The sequence below is a fragment of the Pantherophis guttatus genome, chromosome 2, assembly GCF_059756535.1.
Source record: "Pantherophis guttatus breed Tessera chromosome 2, ASM5975653v1, whole genome shotgun sequence".
Lineage (NCBI taxonomy): Eukaryota > Metazoa > Chordata > Lepidosauria > Squamata > Colubridae > Pantherophis > Pantherophis guttatus.
Window position 1 is genome coordinate 156,499,357 of NC_142064.1, and position 23,742 is coordinate 156,523,098.

Here is a 23,742-nt window from a genome sequence, read left to right on the forward strand (position 1 = left end):
CCACGAGATGTGGGTTAAAGCTCCCTGTTTCGAAGACATCTGTGGTAAAATTGTTAATGGTTTTAGCTTGGTGACTTGCTAAATGTCAATTAACTAAATGACAAGTAGTAAAACCAAACTGTTATGTTCTCCAGCTTAAGAAAGGTGATATAATTGCAAGGTGCTATAGAAAGGAATAAGGGACACAGTCTGAACACTTTTGTAACAAGGACTTTTATTAAACTTTTTATTAAAAAAAAGGACTTTATTTAAAAAAAAGACTAGAAAGTAGATTTTATAAATTGCAATTTTTGAATACTGAAAAAAATAAGTCAAGGCATACTCTGTTCTCTGGCAGTACAGCAATCTGTATTAAGACATCATCCTGGCACAATTGAATGAAGAACACAAGCTCCGTTTCTTTTTAAGTTCTAGAGAGGGTTGGAATGGCAATGTCTAATGCCTAATAGTACAAATGTCAATTAACTATCAAAACTAAGAATAGAACTATTTAAATACATATTTCTCTGGCAGCTAAAAACTATCAGTACATACTGGTCTTTATCTCACAAGAGCATCTTTAAACAGGAAAAATACTAATTTCCACAGCTTCTTAGAAAAAAAACTCAGTAAATCAAAGGAAGTGCAACCTCATAGCCTATTTCAAACTATCAGTAAACATGATTGGGATGGTTCACTTACATATTTGCTTGATGCTAACCACTTGCTCAGATATCTAGTCTCAGACAAGTAGACAATTTAGTGTATGAGAAATTATGTCCCTGATTTAAAAAAAATAACTGGTAGCATTTAGAAAATCCAGGGAAGTTGAAGGAAAGAAGATTGTTTCTCTGTCCCTGCCAATTCTAAACAGATTAAAGAGGAAAGTTTATAATGAAGTCTATAAAGCCAAAGTTATAGACGTTACATGGTCCTTTTAAAAATCTAACAATGAAAATACTTTCCTTTGACTGCAGTGTACTTATCCAACGTGTATTACTAGAAATCCTTCATTATCTAAAGCAATAATTCCTTTGTGTGTGCATCACTATTCACATTTAGCACCTGATTCTTTAATTTAGGATCACCTTAAGTGTATCTCCTTCATTTCTTTTTGTATAAATATAAAGAAAACCCAGCAATTAAATACACTGCTCCACTCATCAGTGAATGGAGGGAGAGAGGAAAAATATATGGATTAATTTCCTGGACCACATCCACCCCGTTTAAGAGCAGCAGCTATTTTCCAGGCAGCGATACACTGGGAAACCAGGATATCTTCTGGGAACACCTCATACAAGTCTTGAAGCTCACTGCTACCTTTTCCTTCAAGATATGGAAAAAGTGTATCTTTCAGGCTGGGAAAAAAGGAAAAACAATAAGCCCAAAACGGTAAGATACCCTGCAAAACAGGATGTATTTCACTTTAAAAACCAAAAGGATTGGGCTGCTCACACTCTTACCCCCATGTAGGATTGTACTCTTCTCCAACTTTGGCATGTTTCAATTTCAGCATGATCATTTCATGCAACTCTTGAAGGAAGGGCTCCAACCCTGACTGAGTGAGGAAAACTTTGAGAAGATCGATACTATCCTCTGTGAGTGTCTCTTTATAGGCTGCACTGATCTCTCCAAAAGGATCCTGGATAAAACATTATGAGGAAGAGACGGACAGAAATGGTTATGTGGGGAGGAGAGAGAAAACTGGTAAGAAATGTCTGGTGAGCACATCCATATCCCACATCCTACCTTTTTCAAATACAGCAGCTGTTCTGATTTATGACTAGAAAGGAGCTGCCACAATGAAATGGCATGCTTTAGCTGACATCGGCTCAGTGCCTAAAAGGAACACATACATACACAATCACACAAACATAAAAATTTTATTTTTTTGCAAATGATAAAAAACATAATTCTAAATGGCATTCATGGAAGGCTAGGTAATTAAATAAAACATTAATATAAACTTTTCTGATAAATTTATTCTAGAAATCTTTTAATAATGAGAAGAGCGCTTGCCAACATTTTTCATGTAAATTCTATGCAGCACAACACCAAACAATTCTTGTATGGAGACAGTTGACACTAAACCACAACACACATTCTGCACTAACAATTGCCTCTCAACACCTTATAATTCAAGGGAACCTAGATTGTACATTTTGGGTTACATCTGTGGCACCACAGTATCTTGGCCCAGTCTAGGGCTATCCTGGGAATGGGTTTGTCTAGGTAATTATTACAATGGAAAGGGGTTTTTCTAGGTGACTGTAACGATGTTCCAGCTGCTAAAGGTAGCAGTTTTCTAGGGACAAAGAAGTAGACTTTTTAAAAAGTAGGACTAATTAAAATATTGAAGCAGAAATATATATAATAAAAAAATTAGAGGCCAGGGTGCACAAAATATTTTGCTTTGAAATATTTCAAATATTAACTTAGTGATGTGTCCTATCTTGAAATCTGAAACTATTCCAATTGTGAAATGGTGTTTTCCTGAATCGTGTTTGACTTTGGAACAGAATTTCAGACCATCCGTATTTCAACCTTAAAGCATTTCATCAATAATTGAAAATGATCTGCACACTGTTTTGCACTCAAAAGCCCAGCTTTGAATTTAAGATGGGCCATTTAATGAAAATTCACATGTAAACCATTTTGAAGTAAAATGTTCTGTTGCACAACCAGGCAAACACAGAGATATATAAAATTGCATGGTATGGAAACTCTTTCCTTTCTCACAATGATAGAACTCATGATTCAACCCTTCAGAGCTCAATGCTCTCAATCCTTCTATTTAACATCTATACGAGGCTGCTGAGTCAGGGTCAGGCATCATGAATACACTGGTGATACTCAAGTTACGCCTCTTGTCCCTGGGCTAGTCAAGTGATGCTGCTGACATTGTGACCTGTTACCCAGAGGCTGAGTGATTTTGATTCAAGAGGAACAAGCTCAGGTTCAATCCTAGCAAGACAAAGGAGTGTTTGGGCCTCTAATGTGGAGGATCTTCCATCTTCTGCCAAGAATGGGACTGCACAATCTTTATCGCGGTCTGGTGTATAATTTGGGGCTCCTGGTCTCACAACTCCCCTGGAGGAGCAGATAGTTAGGAGGGCCTTCACAGAGGTTCATCTTGGGCACTAGATGTATCTCTTCTTGGACTAGGAGGGCCCTTCTTACAACCATACTTTAGTTACAAAGTTTGTAAGGCATAGTTGTGTGATCTTATAACCGTACCTTGGTCACCTCATAGATGGATTACTGCAATGTCTCTACATAGAGCGGTACTCTATTTGTAAGCTATAGCTGGTCCTGACTGCAATGAGACAAATAGTGATGGGCAAGTATGCTACGCCCATGTAACACCCATGTTTTGTGAACTGGCCACCACTTGGCTTCCAAGTGCAACTTAAGATGTTGGTTGTCACCTTAAAATCCTACATAGCATAGGGCCCATTTATCTGAGGAGCTTTCTGTCTCCTATGACAGTTGGTTCACTCTTGGCAGGGTGGATAAAAATCAATGATTTAAAAAAAAAAAATCAAAAAAATCAGATTTTTTTTATTTTAATCGGATTTTTTTGATTTTTATCGAATTTATTTTAATAAATGACAGTTGCTCTTTAAAAATTATGATTTAAATCGAGTTGATTTAAATCAAGCCTTTTTACTAGTGATTTAAATCATGATTTAAATTGTGATTTAAATCAACTCGATTTAAATCAAATCCACCCTGATTCTTGGGTCTGCCAGTTAAACAAAGTCATCTAGCAGCACTTGGGAAGTAAGCCTTCTTTATCAGGACACCACCCTCTGAAACAGCAACCCTCAAGAGATGTGTATGAATACCACCTTGCCAACGTTTAAAAAAGCATTAAAAACATGGCTCTTCCCCCAAGGCATTAGGTTAGGGTGCTTGGTGAGAGGGAGTGTTGGTTTTTGTCTCTGTTGAGGAAGGGTTTTTATCTCTACTGTTTCCTCTGATGATTCATCTTTTGGGTTTTATTCTTTATTTTATGTCCAGATACATTAAGCCACTTATAGTTGTTATAATTGGTCAACCTAGAAATTTGCCTAATAAATCCTAGAAAGTACTACTATAAGATGTGGTGATGGCCACTGGCTGCCAGTAAAAACAGCGGAATGCATTTCTTTTACTTATAAACTGCTTTTAAGTAAATCACCTGTTTGAAATGCACTTACTTGATCCATCGGGGATCTTTTTAGTCTCTCCAGTTGTACTATGCTTTTCCTTTCCACCACCCAAATACTACCAAAGCACAGTCCAATTAAAAGGATAAATATGTACTATAATCTCAAGACGACCGATATTTACCACTCACGAACATGCTTAGAAACTTTCTTTGGTGATTAAAACACTAGAGATCTGAACTAAGTGAGGAAAATATCATCAGCTACTTTTCTCAGTCTGAGCTATGCATACAGTATATAGCCTCATCCTCACTGGCTTTTCTCTTTATCTTACAGAGATGAAAGATGAGCCTGATCCCCTGCACTCACCTTCGTCACCGGAAGACTTATCTGATTGCTCATCTGCAGGACATTTTCCGTGTAATCAGTCAAAGTCATATGTGAGTCACCTCCAGTTGTAGCCAGGAATCCTAAAATAATTTCAGTGACCGAGAGTGCCTCACAGATGTCACTGTACGACACCAAGTCCCCTCTGATCATGCCCATTTTAGAATTTGAAAGGGAGCTCTGTAACATAAGGAGATAAGATCAACCAGCATTCATTCCTGGCGCATTTTTCTACAAAGGCACATGCCATCTGGCACCTCTTCATGGCCTCCAAATAACTACACACATATTAAAGCAAGCTGCTGCTTTCACCATTGCTCAATCTCAATACCAAAAAATTTTCCCCTACAAAGTAATAACTAAAACTCCCAGGAATCTGTAACGTTGGATAGATAAAATTACTTCAACTGAACAGTAAACAGTAAACTTCCTATAAGCAATGCGTATTGAGCACCTTGTGGTTTACAATCAAGTAAATAAGCACCAGGTGGAATGATAGTGAGATTTGCTTGTCTTTTCCTCTTTTTGAAAGCTCACCTGAGTTTCCAGCTTTGTCTTGATATTGCTGAATAGATGCTCATAATTTTGGTCATATCTGTGTATCAGTGTGGGTATGCCCTATTAAGAAAGGGAACAAAGCATATGCTTGGTCAGCAGTTCTTTTTAAGAGTATCTTCTGGACTAGCAGTTTGATCTCACAAGCTCCAGAACACTAACTAGTTACATCAAGTTTCTATGGTGCATAATGACGGTCCCCGTATATCCCTTATTAAAAAGAACACTTTTGTATTTCAGAAAGCTGTCCTTTATATTTGCTTGTTTTCTTGGTTTTGCTCTTGAATTTTCTTCTGTAAAGCAAAATTATGAACATATACAATAATCTTTTTTTAATTCTGATGTACCTTTTTCAGATTCCCTACCCCCCTTTTCAGGTTTGTCCTTTATTTTTCCCCCCAAGAAAATATGGTCACAATGCATGTACCTGCAATGTGATTTTGGGCTTCCCTTGTAGGAATCTACTGATAACTTGCTGCTCAATTTTTTCCAGGTCGAATTCCTGCAGGGCCTCTCCTCCTTTCTGCATGCTATACTGGCAGTTGGACAGAATGATTGGGATCAAATCCTTTTCGACTTCATAACTGATCATGTGCAGATCAGCCACTTCAGCAGGGCTGACAGAGTATCTGTTGAGAAGTAAGAAGGAAAAAGTAGAAAAAACCAACTGTGCTGTTTATTCAGCAGTATCTGTCAGCTGCAGGGAGAACTGAGAACTGTGTACCTATTGGCATCCACTGAATCCTTTGCTATGGTGTTGATGAAATCATTGTGCAACTGAATGAGGTAGCTGACCAAGGAAGTGGCACAAAGGCCTAGATCTCTCCGGCGAGGCAAAAGGATTTCAAATGGATCTTTCACAGTGCGGTCCATACTGCAATAATCTTTAGGAAGCTTAATTTCACCTGCAGGGGAGAAGGAAGCCAGAGGCACCATCTTACTGTTGAATACTCCATTTTAGTTTTGGATAACTTCTGGCTTATATAATGATTTATTGCCATCACATGTGCCCCCCGATATTGCTGAAGTACAATTCCTTCAGTGTCCCCCCCCCCTCCCCACCCTAACTGCATGGCGAATAATCAGGGATGCACGAGGTCAGCAAATTCTAGAGAGCTACAGCTTCTGCTTTATGGGCTAGAGTTTGTAGGCCAGTCAAAGATAATACAACATGGGTTTCTTTTTCTTTTGGTAGTATTGAGGAATCCCTTATTGCTGCCATTTGGTTTGACTGATAAAGTAAACTTGAGTCTCACCATTTGTTTCTATGGATAATCTGAGTTTGTTCCACACATCCAGAAATTTTTCCACTCTGCCTTTCATTTGTAACCTGACACCTAGAGGACGCAAGAAACATAGTAAAAACAGATGGAAAAAGCCAAAATGTATTGCTTTCTGATTTTAAAAAATGAGATAATAAAAGGAACTCTGCTGCAGCAGGCTAAATTCTATCCAGCCCAAGATACCACATCATTCCTTGTGGCTATCAGTCACACTTATTATTTAATCCCTGACAACCCCTATGATCCAAGGTCCCTTCCAACTCTGTTATTCTATATTCTATACCCTAGTAGCTCTGAGATATCTAACTCAAAGGTTTAATTTAATTAATATATTCTTCAGAAAGAGAATGTGCCTAACCATCGTAACAGGATGAAGTGAAAGTCATTATCCCTAGGTATGATCTACTGGTAGCTCTACCATTTATGGTAGATTTATGGTAGATCTACCAAATGGTAGATCTACCATTTATGACCACAATGGGAACCAGAATCTTGGTCACTGAACAAATTGGTCATTAACTGAGACACCTGCACACCTTTCTCTCAACAACTGCAATTTCTGCTCTCCCAGTTGCAGTCATTAAGCAACTATGCAAGTTGTTAAGCGGACAGAATGCTAGATCTGCCAGCTGAAGGAGGGCAAGCAATTTCCCTCCATGAGTGGAAGGGAACTCTTGCAGTAAGCTGCAGAAACAAAGCTTGGATCTTCAGGATCCAACCTTCATTTATACAGACTGCCACAGGACTCCTCCCATTACCATCTCTGTGCAAAAAGGAACCTCTGTGGTGGACTGCAGAAACGAAGCTTGGATCCTGAAGATCCAAGCTTCATTTCTGCAGTCTGCTGGACGAATTCATCTTCCTTCCATGTGCAGAAGAGAACTGCTCTGGCTGGCTGCAGGAACAGAATTGGGATCTTCAGGATCTGAGCTTCATTTCTCCACCTTTGGGTTGCCTCTCTGTGCAAAGGGGAACTCGTTTGAGTGGCTGCAGAAATGGGGCTCAATAGATAAACTCAGTTTTGGTAGCTCTTTGGAGGAGTTACTCTCCCTTTTATGCACAGAGGAGAACTTCTTTAAGAATCTACAAACTTTTGCGATCTGACCAGTTTCTGCAGCTCTTCAGAAGAGTTCCCCTCCCTTTCATGTGGGGAAGAGAATTCTTCCAAAAAGCTGCAGAAGTGGAGGTCAAGACCTTCAGGATCTGTGCTCCAGTTTTGCAGCCCAAGGGAGGAGTTCCCCTCCTCTCAGCAGGCAGCCCTTTGGCTCTCATTTAATAACTTGTCCTAAGGGGAGGACTGCCAAATGGAGAGGAGGGATTTATGCATCTGGTTCCCACATTGAATGAGAATTTTCAAAATACTAGTTTTTTTTTTATCTAGGTTGCATCAGTCCTGGTGATGTAGTCTCACAGAACATGGAAATGAAGAAAAGGCAAATTTAAATGATTTGTGCCAGGAATCAAGTTGATAAAAAAAAATATGGGGCATCATTGGCCCAAAAGCCAGGCTTTTCCTTCCTTAAACCCTTAAACCCTCAAAAGGCCACTTGGGGTCAGCAGGGAGGCTTCTGGCAGGGGAAGCCCTTTTTTATGAACCCAGCTCCTGGATGCCCTCAAAAGCTGTCTTCCATATAGAAGGAAGAAGGGCATGCTCAGCCTTCCATCCTTCCGAGGTCGGTAAAATAAGGACCCAGATTGTTGAGGGAAAAATGCTGACTCTGTAAACCACTTAGAGAGGACTGTAAAGATTGCGAAGCGGCATGTAAGTTTAAGTGCTATTGCTATTGTATCTGTATCAAAGCATCCCTTTTCTGCAAAGAGAGGGAAGCTCAGAACAACTGGCTTTTTTGCATGTGGAAATAATAATAATAGCCTTTATTGTCATTGTACATCATGTATACAACAAAATTGGTTAAGAAAGAGGGTGTAATTGATCCCATCTTCCATCCCTTTCCTCACTGAGACTTGCAAATGTTTTCCAAGCACAGACTTTGCACAGATTAATACTCTCCAATTAGCTAAACACCTTTGTTTTCTAAATATGCTTGGTAGCTAAGTAAATACTTTAATGCTCTTATGCTTTGCTATCTAACCAGAGAGCAAGGGAGAATCTCACCTGAGGAAAAACTGCTGAGAAAATCTTCAATTGTGCGATGTTCAATTTCTGAGATGTTCTGAAATCTCTTCACCAAGTCTTTCTGCAGAGCAAGAATTTCTGGCAGAAATTTCACCTGCCTCAATTCAGCTTCCTAAAAATGGAGCAGAAAAGGTCAAAGCAGAAAGCAGAAGCTGAGTCTTTAGGGATGAATACAAGGTAACTGTCAAGAAAGAACACCATATATGCTTTACACATTCAGTTTGTATACGTTTAGTTTACACACACACACACACACACACACACACACACACACACACACACAAACATACATGAAATCTGGTTCTCTCAAAAGTAGGACAGCATTGGGGGCATGTGCTCCTCATTTTGCACATGGATAAGATTGTATCAGTATTAACAGATCAACTATAAATCAATATTTATAGATATTCACTTTCTGTTCTGAAAAATCCTCAAAACGTCCATGAAGCTGGAAAAGTAGTATTGTTGACAATTACCCAATTATAAATAATTTAGAAAGGTGTGTGGTAATAAGTAGCTACTGCATCATCAACAGATGTAGTATTTCAGACATAAACTTGTTCGCTCTTATACTTCATCAAAACAAATACTGATTGTTCCTTTTTCTATCCTTATTCTACCTTTGGGAAAGCAATCAACTGGTAACCCAGCCCTCAACCCTTCCTTTTAGATTTGAAATTCTTTTTAGCCAGAAGATACACATTGCATTTTAATGTGGTTGAGAACAAGTGAATTTAAAACCCTTCTGAACATAGAATAACAGGGCTGGAAGGAAATTTAGAGGTCCTCTAGTCCAACCCCCTGCTTGAGCAACTCTGCATGGGCTTGGACAACATTAAGATGGGCACTGGAGAATGTGCAATATTTGTAAATAAATCTCTTGAGCAGTAATTTTTATACTGATTCGACTTTAATAACGTAATATTATTTCTGATGTTGATCCTCACTCTCAAGAAAGAGCTGGACCTAATAAGACATTTTTTTTTCTTTCTTTCTTTCTTTCTTTCTTTCTTTCTTTCTTTCTTTCTTTCTTTCTTTCTTTCTTTCTTTCTTTCTTTCTACTAAAAGATAGTAGCCAAGACTGCTGATTTATTTTCAACTGTATGCTTGATGCACACAACCTAAAGATTCACATGCAATTAACATGTCATTTTTTCCCCTCTTAATCGAAAACAAGGCAACAATAATTTCTCCCACCACCACATCCAATTAAAAGAAATAATTCTGTGATTTAGTTTATTCCTGCCCATTCCTGCTACAAGGGCAAAACAACCAATTTCTGTGCAGTAAGTACTTGATCCAAAGGATGATCCAGAAAGCAGTTGGATTAGCAACTAAATGATCAAGCAACCCTGCCATTAAGTTTCACTATTAGTTTCACATGTGCAAGCATGAATTAAAAAAAACAAAAAAACACTAGCTTGATTTAAATCTGACAGGACTCGGCACCTTCAAAGTTTAGAATAGATTTGGGTCTCTGGATGACAGTGCTATAGAAACACCAGCACAGAGGTTCCTTATGTTGCAGCTGTAATGTTAATATTTCAAAGTTTCTGCACAGTTTGATGTAGCTCAACTTTTGACAAGCAGTTGACAAAGAATTTCTGTTCCTAGATCAAAGAGGCTACGTTAATAAAACTCAAGCAAAAAGAGAAGGCAGACACAAGTTTTTGTGTTGAGGAATTAATTAGGACAAGCAGCTAACAACTAGGTTCCAGCATTGCATATTTTCTGTTTCACGTGACATGACCACTGGCAAAGATATTGGCATGCTCACCTTTTCCAAAAATTTTTGCAAGATGGGCACAGTATCCTTGCCACCTTTCTGTTGGACGATGTGAGCCAGGTGCTCGACTGAGATCCTCTTCTTGCAACTCCATATCCGGGAGGAGTGTATAGCACTGTCCTTAGGAAGACGGGACAGAAAGACTGCAGGGTCCCCGTAAACAATTTTCACTACAGGGTTGGAAGAACGTCTTTCATCTTCACTGATTTGTTTATTCAAATCCAGAAGTGCTTTATCCAAAAGCTGTTTAGAAAACATGGATGGCACGTGTGTGAAAGGCATCATAAAAACAGAGTGCATAAAAACAATTTTTGAAAAGCAATATCGGAATCATAGAATTCACCCAGGAATCTGTACAAACTGTAATGATAACTTGAGTGACTGACCTTGGTTATTTTCTTAATTCAAATATAAAGAGCTTTCAAAAGCTGAATGATAATTTCTTAAAAGCTACAGTTCAAAAAACGTGGTTTTGAAATGTGTCTCATAGATCACCATTCTGAATAAGAGCTATATGAAAAGTCAGCTTTTCCACAATTCTCGGAAATCGAGCTAAGAAACTAAAACCATGATAAGGTAAATATACAAAAGCTGTTTCAATATCTGGGGGAACATAGTCTAGGGCTGTTTTCCAAAGGGCAAACAAGCAGCAGAGATTGTAAAAATTTAGCTGGCAGGAAGAGGGTTAAAAAAAAACCTCATTCTTGGGGTATATAGGGAATGCTCTACAGATATATAGCATATATCTGTAGTTATGGAGATAGTTGCTTTAGTCTGGCAAAATTCTGTCTATAGGTGAAGAACAATAAAGGAAACTAATGAGAATTAATTCCATGTGTTGTTCTTGGGAGCCTGTCACACTATCTTCCATGTCTGTTTGTGACCTGGAACCCAGCTCTATACAATTTCTGGAGTTCAACCCAAACACTAGAGTTATCATGAGGATGTTGAATTTGCCTCTATGCAAGGCTGTATAGATTCGTTCTTAAGTATAAGATTGGAGGAAGGTTAAAATGGTGGATATGTCAGCCCTCTCCCGTTGGCAGGAAGTATACTCAAAAACCAATGAGCAAAACCTCACAAGCATGAGGTTTAATTCATTAAACAGAACTAATTAATACCTTGCTTTTTTCAGATCATTCAGGAAGATAAAGATAGTAGCAATTTCTTGGTTTTCTAGCAATTGGTATTACACGCTGCTAATATAACACATGATAGAGGCCCAACTAATAGCCTTATATACCATTAATATGATGTATAGATTCAAGACGGTATTGCCAACAGGCTTTGTGTCTACAGCATCAAGAAAAAACATAGTTTTTCTTATGTCTAACCACATTTTGCCCAGTGTCACTTTTTATACGTTACAGAGCATATAAAACCTACTTTAATTTTAAATTCAGCCTGGCTTCTTTTGTGGGTTAGTATGTGTACACACAGAGAGAGAGAGAGAGACAGACAGACAGACAGACAGAGACAAAGACACAAGCATTTTTTTTTTTTTTACCTTTAGTTCAGGTAGAATAATGGTCTGTGCAACACTTGCTTCCCAATTGTTTCTGTGCTCTTTGATGGTAAGCTGACTGTTAAAATGTACTGGCCCTGCAAAAGATTTATTGCATTTATTTGGCCCCCCAACTAGCCAGTTATTTTGCTTCTTAGATTCAGGAAAAAAAAATCCTAGATTTTTTGGAGGGGGTCTATCTTAATTTCTGAAATAAAATAAACCTGTTTTCTTCCTTATATTGCTATTGTGAGAAGAGAGTAGTACAAAGTGAGCTGAGATGACGCAGTGGTTAGAGTGCAGTACTGCAGCTACTTCAGCTGACTGCTAGTTCAGTAGATCAGTGGATCAAATCTCACCGGCTCAAGGTTGACTCAGCCTTCCATCTTTCCGAGGTGGGTAAAATGAGGACCCAGATTGTTGGGGGCAATATGCTATTTAGTATATTGTCTTTGGTGTAAGCCTCCCAGAGTCCTCGGAGAGTGGGCGGCATAGAAATATGACTAATAAAATAAATAAATAAAAATAAAGTGTTCTGTATGGACTACATATTCTTTCCACAGTGAAACACTTCAATGTACAGTTGAATTACAGATGCAGAAGTGATTTCTCCAAACTTATACAAGAAACCACATAGGAATTCAGTGAGCTCAAGATTTAAAACGAAGAATGAAAGTTACTGGGTTGCAAAAAGAAATGTTGGGGGGTGAATTTAATACACCATTATTTCCCCCTGCTAACTGTTGTTTATTATCACAACCATTATCACACAGTATTATGCAGATTAATGAAGACATATCATCAGAGACTTTTTGGACAGATATAAATTATCTAACACCTCTAAATTAATGAAATGAGCATATGAAATTAGGTTAAAAGCCAAGTACGACAACCACTCACTTGCAGTGATTTCTCATGGATATATTTAATCATCTTGGTCACTGGTCCTCCCAGTTCCTTTGAAGCAGGGGTGAAATGCTCCCGGTTCGGACTGGATCGCCTGATCCAGTAGCAATGGCGGCAGGTGGTTCGGAGAACCGGTAGCAAAAATCCCTGGGCTCCCCCATGCCCAGCTGAGCCATGCAATCATCAGAAACTTTTTTTTTTTACTTTTAAAAGCATTTTTTCTACAACCTCTTCGGCAGAAAAACTGTTTTTAAAAGTAAAAAAAAAAGCCTCTGATGATCACACGGCTCAGCTGGGATCGTCAGAGGGTTTTAAAAGCATTTTTTCTACAACCTCTTTGGCCAAAGAGGTTGTAGGGAAAAAAATGCCTTTAAAAGCCTCTGAGGATTCCAACTGAGTTGCCTGATCGCCAGAGGCTTTTAAAAGCATTTTTTTCTGCCACCTCTTAAGGCTGTAGAAAAAAATGATTTTAAAAGTAAAAAAAAAAAAAAAAAGTTGGCCATGCCCACCCAGTCACATTACCCCCGCACCAAGCCACGCCCACAGAAACGGTAGTAACAAATTTTACATTTCACCACTGCTTTGAAGTATATTATTAAAAAATGTGCTGCAATCCTATGTCTTTAAATGTAAACAACATTCAGCAAGCTGCTGTCCTTACATTGTCCTGCATGTTGGTCCTTGGAAAGGCTACACAGAATGAGATGGACGACATTAATGGTTTCATCAGCACTCTTCCCAAGAGTCTTCATCAGCTGCTCAAAGTCTTTAACAATATGTTGCAGCAAGAAGTCTACTGGATCCTGAACCTGTGGTTTTATGATCTGCAAGAGAGACTGAACAACAAAACCAACTATTCAGAATTTTTGTCTACATGACTTGCGAATGAGCATTTAATCATAAAGCTAGGTACTTAAGCAAATATTTTAAAAATATCCCTTTAACTTAAAAATAATAAATCACTATTATATAAGGGGACCCCACAATTCTCTTGACTTTAATTTTTGCTACCACAATCAAGCACTACTCTTTCAATCTATTGATTTATTCAATCTATTGATCTTTCTACCCAACACCTCAAACTGGCATAGAACATGGCTTCCTCTTCCATTTTTTCCTCTAATAACAACACTGAAAAGTAGGTTGGGATGATAGAGAATCACTTAGTGAACTCTGTGGCTGAAGATGGATTTAAACTTGATTTTTCAGTGCCAGTCCAACATCTGACTTACTTTCTTGGCAAAGAATATGCAATCTAATATGTCTTTTTGTTTTTGATGCCAGTGCTCATTGCTGATAGAAGTCTTACTGATATTTTTTGGACTTCCGGTGGCTCCATGTAACGCCGACGGAGCTCCTTTTAGGAGCTCCAGCCCTGTGACTCCGTACAGCTGCTAGAACAGCGAAAATCAGCTGTCTAGCGGCTTTAAAACTCCCCCCCAGGGAAAAGGGGGAGAGAAGAGCAGAAGGGTCTGGGTAGAGCTCCCCTAGACCCCCAGGCTTTTTTTTTTAAGCCTGGGGTTTGCAGGTTGAGAGCTCCCTGAAAGTTCTTCAAAGCTCCGGAGCAGGGACGAGTCTGCTTAAAGCAGACCGAAGCGTCACGACCACACCAGCAAAGCAACTAGAAGGATTAAAAAGAATTTGGATTTTGGATGCTGGCAGAGTTAATCCAGGAGACTAAAAATGCAAGTATTGTACGCTAACTCTGTTTTTAAAAAAAAGATGGCGCCTTAGGGCGTGAAAAATGAAACTTATAAGTGAAAGTCCTTGTTAACATCAGTAACATTGTTAAAGCTATCGGGTTATTCAAGAAAAAGATTTAAAGTGGAAGTGGATTGGAAAAGACTGTGGCATTGATTTTAACTAACTTATATCCCTAATTTGTCTGGAAATAATTGGAGTTAACGACCTGATAGCTGAATTAATACAAACATAAAGAGACAATTGAAAAATGGCTGAAATTAAAGATGGACTATATGAGTCAGCAAACTTACAAGTAGTGACTGCGAAGGACTTAAAAGACTTTTTAAAATCTTTTACTGCTGAGATAAGACAGATAATTAAAAGAACTATTCAAGATTTTAAATTGGGGAATAATAATGACTTGCTGGCTGAAAAAGAGGAAGAAATTAATCAGGATGTGTCTTTGGAGGGTAAAAGAGACATTGTTGGGGCTAAAATGGAGGTTATTATATCAAAAACACAGGTTTTGGAAGAGGCTTCCATTCAATTAACTGAGAAACAGCAAGAGGACTCTTTACTGTAGGTTGATAAATATTTTGACAAGTTTTGGCTCTACAGACAGAATCAATATATAAGGAACAAACTGATGGACTACAAATGCAGTAAGAGTCGAAATGGGGGCTTCAAATTAAAGGAAACAACTCCAAGAAGAGACCGAATTCCTAAGACATACCAACTACAATTCCAAACCAAAATTTTTTCAAAAATAAAAGCAGGGGGAGGAGCAATGCTGAAGAAGAATGTATTATTGAAGAAGGACTGGAAAAAATATAGAAAGAAAGAAAGACTGGTCATATTTTGGAGATTGTCTCATGATGTTAAAAGGTTTAATTAAAGTTGGATAACTTCTGAATTTTATGGTAGTTTTAAAGTATTGAAGCTTAAAGGTGGATAACTTAAAATTTAATGGATAACTTTTTGAAAGTTTTGAAATTTATATTTTGGAGAATGTTCTGCTAATGTATTAAGAGATTTTAAAATGTTTAAAATAAGATTATTATTTTTTTTACAAATGTGAAATGTGATAAGAGAATTTATAAAAGGAAGGTTGAAGTATAATTTTTAAAAGGGGAGTAAACAAGTGTGAGAGAGTTTTGAATTCTGTAATAGTTAGCATATTTTAGTTTATGTTAAATGCTATATCCTGTTTTTGCTCTGGGAAGTTGGGGGGGGAATTGGGGAGGGGGGGATAAAATGATGTATGATAATTGATCGTGAAATGTTTGGTTGTTTGAATATAAAAAATAAAAAAAAATTGTTTCAAAAAAAAGAAAGAAAAAAAAAGAAGTCTTACTGATATTTTTATTAACACACTGAAACTAAAGTAATCTGTATTTTAGAATTGAGTGAAAAACATAATTTTGAACATGCTTCATGATCACATTTTTCATTGAGTTCCGAAATGCAAATTACTTTATTTTCAACGTTTTATTAAAACATCAATAATATTTCTCTATGGGCAATGAACACTCACATCAAAAACAAAAACACCCCAGACATTTCAGATTGTATACTTTTTGCCAAGAATGCAAGCCAGAGAATAGCTACCTACAGCCCCTAACTACAGAGAATAGCTAACTACAGCTTTAAGTAAGCAAATCACATTTGCAGTTAATTCTGGTATAAGATGGAAATATGCAGGCCACTTTTGAAAATAGGATGAGTGTGGAAGAACTGAAGCACAAGTATCTGAGGGAAAGGAAACTATAAGACTTCATCCAGAGCAGTATTTTTCAAACTTGGCAACTCTAAACATGCTGGTTGGAGAATTCTGGATGTGCACATCTTAAAGTTGCCAAGTTTGAAGTCGGCCCTAGAAGATCATGGTCTCCACTTCGCTTCATGGCAATTTTGAAGCATGCATGGAACAGTGGCAGTACCTAGGATGTCTTATGCTCCATAATCATCAAATACCTAATTGTAGTTATGCTGCTTTAATGAAGTTGCTACTTTACAATTAGTACTATTACTATAACATGACTACTACCCGTGTTTCCCAGAAAATAAGACTGGGTTTTATATTAATTTTTGCTCCAAAAGACTCATTAGGGCTTATTTTCCAGTTAGGTTTATTTTGGGAGGAAATACGGTACTAAATGCATCCATTTGGCTGTCAATCTTAACTGAATCTTATTTTTGAGGTACGGGTTATATTATCAACATAGGACAAATCACGCTAGGGGTTATTTTTTGGTTGGGTTTTATTTATGGAGAAATATGGTATTATGGCCTTGTATTCTTAACACCTATAATTATTACTTTTCATAATATTGAGAAAACATGATTTTTCAAGTAATTCCATTTTAGAAAAGTCATTGTCTGTTTGTGTATAATGCATTTCAGAAAGAAGCAAGTAAGTTGTAATTTTTGTGCAAAACAAAATACCTGGGCATCATTTGAGGCTCCCAGAAGCAATGCCAAATGAGTGAGCAAGCGAATCAGAATTAGGACAGCTGGAGACAACTGCCTCTCCGATGTGATCACTGGACTCCTTTTCCTAGGATCTCCAAGTACGTGGCCTGTTTGTGTCCTGTCCTGAATATTGCTGCAAAGATATCACACAGGGAAATTTGCACATTTTTCTTATTATTTTACAATGATTTCCAGATAATGAGAATTATAACTAAGTATTTGTCATCCAAAATTAGGTAGATATAGGTAGTCCTCAACTTATCACCATTCATTTAGTAACTATTTGAAGTTACAACAGCATAAATCAAGCATAAGTTACAACGTAAGTCAAAAAAAGGGACTTATGACCATTTTTCACACTTACAACCGCTGCAGCATTCCCGTGGTTACATTATCAAAATTCGGATGCTTGGTAACTGGTTTATATTAATTATGGTTGCAATGTTCCAGTGTCATGTGATCACTTTTGGTGACTTTTTGACTAACAAAGTCAATGGGAAACCAAATTCACTTAACAACTTTGTTACTAACTTAACAACTATAATGATTCACTTAACAACGGTGGCAAGAAAAGTTGTAAAGTGGGGCCAAACTCACTTAGCTGTCTTGCTAACAACAATAATTTTGGGCTCAATTGTGAGGACTATCTTTATATTATGCAATACACACAAAGTTGTAGCAGTATTTACTTTCTCTAAAGAACTGTTGCAAACAAAATTAAAATACATTATATGACTACTGAATTAATCCTTGCAAGCATCTTAAACATTTTGTTCGTTTTGTTCAGGGATGGGATGGTTCATGAGGGAATAGATACAGAGGAATTTCAGGAGAAAGGGGAAACAACAAACTCCTAATCAGTCCAGATTATCTTCTGATCTACATGCTAATATTGTCGAATTCAAAATGAGATGTGACAGGCACCTCTAACAGTGTGAATTCTAAATATTCCAGTTAGAGAGAAAAACATCCACAATGACTGGTAAACTAAAACTTCAGTTCTCTAGAAAACAATGATTAGCCACTCTTGATGTTAGATAGCAAATCAGGAGTTTAATGGAGACTTCTTCTTTTGATTCCCCCTTGGAACACACTATAATTTCTTTCAAGACTCAGGAAGAAATTGAGCTCACAGAAATTTCTAGCTGCAGTGAGTAACCAGAGAGAATTACATGAAGGTTTGATTTTGTTTAGTGTCCGCTTAACCTACATTCCCTAGTTCTTGTCAAAGTTGACTCTCTCCCAGAAACTTCATTAGTATCTTGGATGCACCTACCTATTTCTATTTTTCCCACCCTAACAGCGATCCCTGGTTTTCTTTGTTGTTGTAATTTTAAAACTTTCCGAATTGTTTAAACAGCTTTGATACCAATTGTAGGGGAACTTGCTTCAGAATGCCCAAGCTTCCCCAAATGTATTATGAGATTATGGGTTTATGCTGACCTTGGGGTTTTTCAATTGGCAGAAAAAGAAAAGATTTCCCCTCCTCCCCTTTTGAGTTTGTTCTTATATTCCTGATTCATGAAAAGAAAAATGGGTGGTGGTATCAAATACTATCTGAAAGCAGTGATTGCTACATTATCCCATGTTGGTCTAGTTAGTAGAGCCAAAAAAATAAGCAGAAATACACTTGACTACTCTGTACAGACTTCCTGAAGTATAAATCATTCAGCAGCATCTAAATGAGATGTGTGAGATACACAGAAGAAATGCACAAGTAGTTGGTTGCTGTAATTATTATTAAGAAGTCTGGAGCTAAATAATTAAGATGCAAAAATAAAATTTAGTAAAAGTCCTCAAACCAATTTTTTCTTGTACCCTAAAAATGTGATGAAGGCAGCAAACTTGGTGTTAGGCAAGAGGGTTCAAATGACTAACGAACTTAAAAATGGAGCGTTTGGTACTTCATCTTGCTTTGGGTGTACAAAAAATTTTTTTTTTATCCTATATGACAGGAAAACGGGGGTCATATGACCAAGAAGATGACGATGATGATCATCAATTTCATCACTGTTCCCCAATTCCATCCCATGGCCAAGCACAGAGACAGAAAATAATCTGAAAAAATTGCTATAAGCAAATAATTTATGGGGGGGGGAATCTCCCCACCTTTTATCTCAGATTGGACTGAGCATAAATTGTCTCTGCAGAAATCTACAGTCCTGAATGGTTCCTTCCACAACAATAAAACAGGGGAAAAAATCAAGTGCCTAAGTGTTGCTTCCCATTTCACATAAGGAAGGCATTTTGGAGGATATAAAAAATACTTTGACTGTTGCTCCTCAAGTAACATACAGAGCCCCCAAAATTACATTAACAATTAGAACATTTAGTAAGCTAGAAAAGCCTAAAATCTTGCAAAAATTCACAAAAGAATAATAACGTTTCCTAAAGAATCCCAGAATCATTTTACATTTTATAGCAGTTCATTAGCTTTGTATTTCACTTTTCTGTTCAAGGATTTAAGGCAGGTAGGTTTTTTGTTTACAAAAACCCCAGAAACTAAATAGTTAAAAACATTACTCCTAAAATTAATGTTACATTAACAATAGAAAGTCTGTCAAAAGAGACAAGCATGTTCTGATTGTTTTAATGCCAAGGGAGTGAAAAGCAAATCCAGCTTTGGACAGAAGGCATTTTAGCGCCTGGGAAGACTGCAAGAGAAGGATCTCCCTTGCCTGCCAGAAAAACAATCCGTTGATAATGGATGATGCCAATGGAGATTAGTTGCAGCAGGAATGAGCAACCTGTGGCCTACATAAACTTGCTCCCTTTTATACCTTCTGTCCAAATTCATGCACTGATGAATTTGGCAACCAAATCTGGGGTGGGTTCTACTTACCTTTACTACCGGTTCGCAATGGAGCTGTGCACGCTCTTCTGCACAAGCACATCAGGATCAGTGGGCGGAGCCTCCTGCCGATTTTACTACCGGTTCTATAGAACCGGTGCGAACCGGGGGCAACTGACCACTGAACCAAATGATCCTATTTCTCTAAAGAAAATAAGAGTGATTTGATCCCCAAATACTCCTACTCCCATTCTTAAAATCCTGGGGAAAAAATAAGAAAAGCAGAACAAAAAAGAATTCGTTTCTGTCCTTTCCACCGGCATCATCATATCAGTATAGAACCTGCTGTTATTCCTGGAAAGCCAGGAGGCTGAGATGCATCCCCAGATCCTCAACAGGTACTCGCCCAGCCTTAGATTGTCTGCCTGTCAATTTCTTAGGGCAGTGATTGCGAACTTTTTCAGCAACGAGTGTCCAAACTGGAATGCATGTGCATGTGCGCACACGGGAGAACCGGAAACCTGAAGATCAGCTGGCTGCCGTGCACATGCCTGTTTTTTTGCTGTTTTTGGCCAAAAAACGGCCCAAGAAAACAGCTGGAAAAACATCCCGAAAAAACGTCCCAGTAAACTGCCTGAAAACAGCCTGAAAAAGGCCCAGAAACGGCCCCAAAAATGGCCTGGTTTTTGGCTGTTTTCCAGCGCTCCAGCCGGAAACCAGAAGAGCAGCTGGCGACGGAGCAGGGGCTCTGCGTGCCACCTCTGGCATGTGTGCCATAGGTTCGCCACCACGGTCTTAGGGATTCAAAGAGTAACACCAGCTCCTTAAACAACTAAATATGTGATACAGATAATCTTTGACTTAATGATCACAGTTGAGCCCAAAATGTCTGTTGCTAAGCGAGTTAAGTGAGTTTTGCCCCATTTTACGATCTTTCTTGCCACAGTTGTTTAAATGAATCGCCACAGTTGTTAAATTAATCACAGTTGTTAAGTTAGCAACATGGTAGTTAAGTGAATCTGCCTTCCCTGTTGACTTTGCTTATCAGAAAATGGCAAAAGAGGACCATATGATCCTGGGATGCTACAACCATTATAAATATGAGCCAGTTGCCAAGTGTCCAAATTTTGATCACGTGACTGTAATGGATGGCGCAAGGCTGCAACCATCGTAAATGTGAAAAATGGTCGTGTCGCTTTTTTTCAGTGTTGTGATTTTGAATGGTCACTGAATGAATGCTTGTAGGTCAAGGATACCCGTATTATGACAAGATTGCTGATTCTGAATGATTTGGGGAGTTGTTATTGTTTAATTGTTTGAGGGGTATCCTTTAAATATGTCAATATCTATGATGGTTAAAAACTACAAAAAGGGGGAAGGGGGAGAGCAATGACTGATTTCTAGAAGAGAGAAAACATGAGTTCTCTCAGGGAACTTTTCCATAGATTTCGGAATTGGAGAAGTCAAAGCAAGGGAAGAAAACACAGGGTAACCATTTTTTCACAAGGAAAAAATAAAAATAAAGGGAGTTACAGAAGAAGACAATAAGATGGGGAATAATAATGCAGGAAGTACTCAAATAAAATAAATAGATTTTGCTAAGGAAATGGATACCTATTACAGGAGAAAGAATTCTGATAATCTCTACAGGCATCGGATTTACTATGTATAAGACCACACATCAGTTCTTCATCATTTTATAACAATGGGGAAAGCATTAAGATAACACTCAAAACTTTCAAGATAAGAGACTATTGGATTTCAGATAATGAAGAATTCATAAAATAAAAGTACAACTTCCTATATTTTATGCAATACTTCGTCAAAAGAATGCAGACTGGACTTACAGCATGATGAGGTTTCCCCAAGAACAGAAGCAGGACAGGGTATCACAACGCATGCATCATTAGAGAATGAAAGTCTATCTGGTTTGAAAGCATTCAATTTATGGGGTAGATAAGGCAACATGTTCCCCTTGAGAAAGAAACTAGTGAGGAGATTTCAAGAAGGAGGAGATGTACATTGCCAGGATCGCCAACTGATTTTTTCTCCCTGATTGAGGCAAAGTGGGCCAGATCTTTCAAAAAAGTTTAATTTATCAAGTGATTTCCAAATGCTGGCAGTGATGTGGCAGAATCTTGAAACTGGAGATGCTTGAGACAAGATATGAAGACCCCAGATAAATTATTGGGCCCAGAAGAAGAATGTAGGTGAAGAGGCTACAACTGCCTTAAATTTTGCTCCCAAATAGAGATCAGCAATTGCAACAAGTCTGTTGTGACGCTTTTACAAGAATCTAACACAGGATACAAAATACAGCAAATAATTTCAAAAGGACTGACCAAATGCTCAGAGAATGAATGTGTTATCACTCTGGCAATCAAAAACAAACAACAAAGGATAGGAATCCCATCAAATTTCTAAGCTTTAGAACAGGGGTGTCAAACTCGCGTCGTTGTCACATGACATATCGTGACTTTTTCCCCCTTCGCTAAACCGGACGTGGGTGTGGCCAGCGTGTGACACATCCGGCCTGTGGGCCACGAGTTTGACAGCCCTGCTTTAGAAGATTCTAAAAGGGTTCTCAGCCTATGTATACGAATCACAGATACCACCATTTGGAAGAACTCTTCATGACAACCAACGGTTATAGACTCGTACTTGAAACTGTTCTAATTAGCTCTTAGTATATGAAAGCCCTTTCTATGAAATCTCAGAAATCTCAGCTTGTGAACTTTGCCTAGCAATAGAAATGCTATTTTTGAAAACTTTGAGCTATTTTTGAACTCAAAACTGTTCCAATATTTGTAGATCAGGGTTGAAATGAAGGGTCCTTGGTGCTCTCTGAGCTTGATCATTGTCTTGCAGATGTTTCTTGTAGACATTTTTTGCAGATGTTACCTAGTTTGGGTAATGAATTATCTGCAAGACAACAACCAAGCTCAGAGAGCACCAAGAACTCAAGGCTCCATTTGTATCTATCCCTTTGCATGATTCCTTTTCATCACATTATAAATACTGACGAACTGACTTCAGACCAAAGAGACTAGGTATAGGAGGATCACAATTAGCTAGAGCTACTCAGAATGAAAACTGACATTAGGAGTCCATAGATCATATTCAATCTAATTTTGCCAGGCAGGGAAATTATATGTGTACATAAAAGATCAGTAAATGACACATCTTTTCATCAGCATTTACAAATAAAATTCCAAGAAATTGAAAATCAAACCTTGCTCTTTGGAAGTTTTGCACTGGCCTGTGGTTAGCACCTCCAATTTGAACACCACAATCAACACAACGACTATATTCCACAGGTTGACCACACTGGGGGAAAAAAGCAAATATAATAAAACAGAGAACAAAAATAGTTCTTCACTGTTTCAGTTAAGTCCAATTAGCATGTGGTTAGAATATCCTTTTTAAATTATTAATCAAGGTAATGATTTTGACTTAATTGGCTGTTGCCTTAAGACATACATAATATTGAAGAAAACATAAGAGCTAAGCCAATTATAAATACAAAACAATCTTTCCCTTTCCCTCCCCTTCCCCTCCATTTCTTACCTCTCCAATGACACAGGGGTGACCATTTGGACATGCTGGTTGTATAAAGAAAGCAAAAAGTAAATCAGTACAATACTGCCAGGAATTCTAAATTATTCTCAGGATTCATAATTCTAATCAGACTTCAAAAAGCTAATTATATTGTAAAAAAGAGGTAAAACAAAGGGGGAAAAAGACATTCAAGATGCAGATAACATGTCATACTTTCCTTAGCTAATTATCAGAAAGATTGCCTGTGAAATCTTCAAGATTAATATTCTTTTAACTTTGGTTTTTACTTTTAACTTGCACCTTTTAACTTTGTACTCTAGTCTTTTTAATCTCTCCTTTTATCCATATGTTTATTGTTTTATTATGACCCACAATCTATTAGATGAGACAGGCATTATAATCTTCAAAAACAGCAATGTCATATGAAACAGAAGTAAATATGAAAGCTGCATATTAGTCTTTAGCATTTATTTCTTAGGAAGAAATAGGAGAACTATTCAGGGGAAATTTATATACCTGTGCTGCAGAAACCAAGTGCAACTGATAAATG

The 23,742-nt window shown here is 37.8% G+C and overlaps 1 protein-coding gene across 1 annotated transcript in view; it reads right to left on the bottom strand.

Annotated features, from left to right (window-relative positions):
- Nucleotides 1-198: 198 nt before the first annotated feature.
- Nucleotides 199-23,742, bottom strand: part of RNF213 (ring finger protein 213) — a 123,318-nt gene continuing 99,774 nt past the window's right edge. The window contains exons 53-67 of the mRNA XM_087887082.1: nt 23,202-23,236; nt 22,867-22,961; nt 16,817-16,976; nt 13,350-13,524; nt 11,786-11,880; nt 10,270-10,521; nt 8,472-8,604; nt 6,329-6,409; nt 5,797-5,977; nt 5,500-5,701; nt 5,055-5,135; nt 4,500-4,697; nt 1,729-1,818; nt 1,443-1,621; nt 199-1,337 (exon numbers count right to left, since the gene is read on the bottom strand). Of these exons, the coding sequence (XP_087743208.1) occupies nt 1,178-1,337; nt 1,443-1,621; nt 1,729-1,818; nt 4,500-4,697; nt 5,055-5,135; nt 5,500-5,701; nt 5,797-5,977; nt 6,329-6,409; nt 8,472-8,604; nt 10,270-10,521; nt 11,786-11,880; nt 13,350-13,524; nt 16,817-16,976; nt 22,867-22,961; nt 23,202-23,236 (2,117 nt within the window). The 3' untranslated portion in view covers nt 199-1,177. The remainder of the gene's footprint in view (nt 1,338-1,442; nt 1,622-1,728; nt 1,819-4,499; nt 4,698-5,054; nt 5,136-5,499; nt 5,702-5,796; nt 5,978-6,328; nt 6,410-8,471; nt 8,605-10,269; nt 10,522-11,785; nt 11,881-13,349; nt 13,525-16,816; nt 16,977-22,866; nt 22,962-23,201; nt 23,237-23,742) is intronic.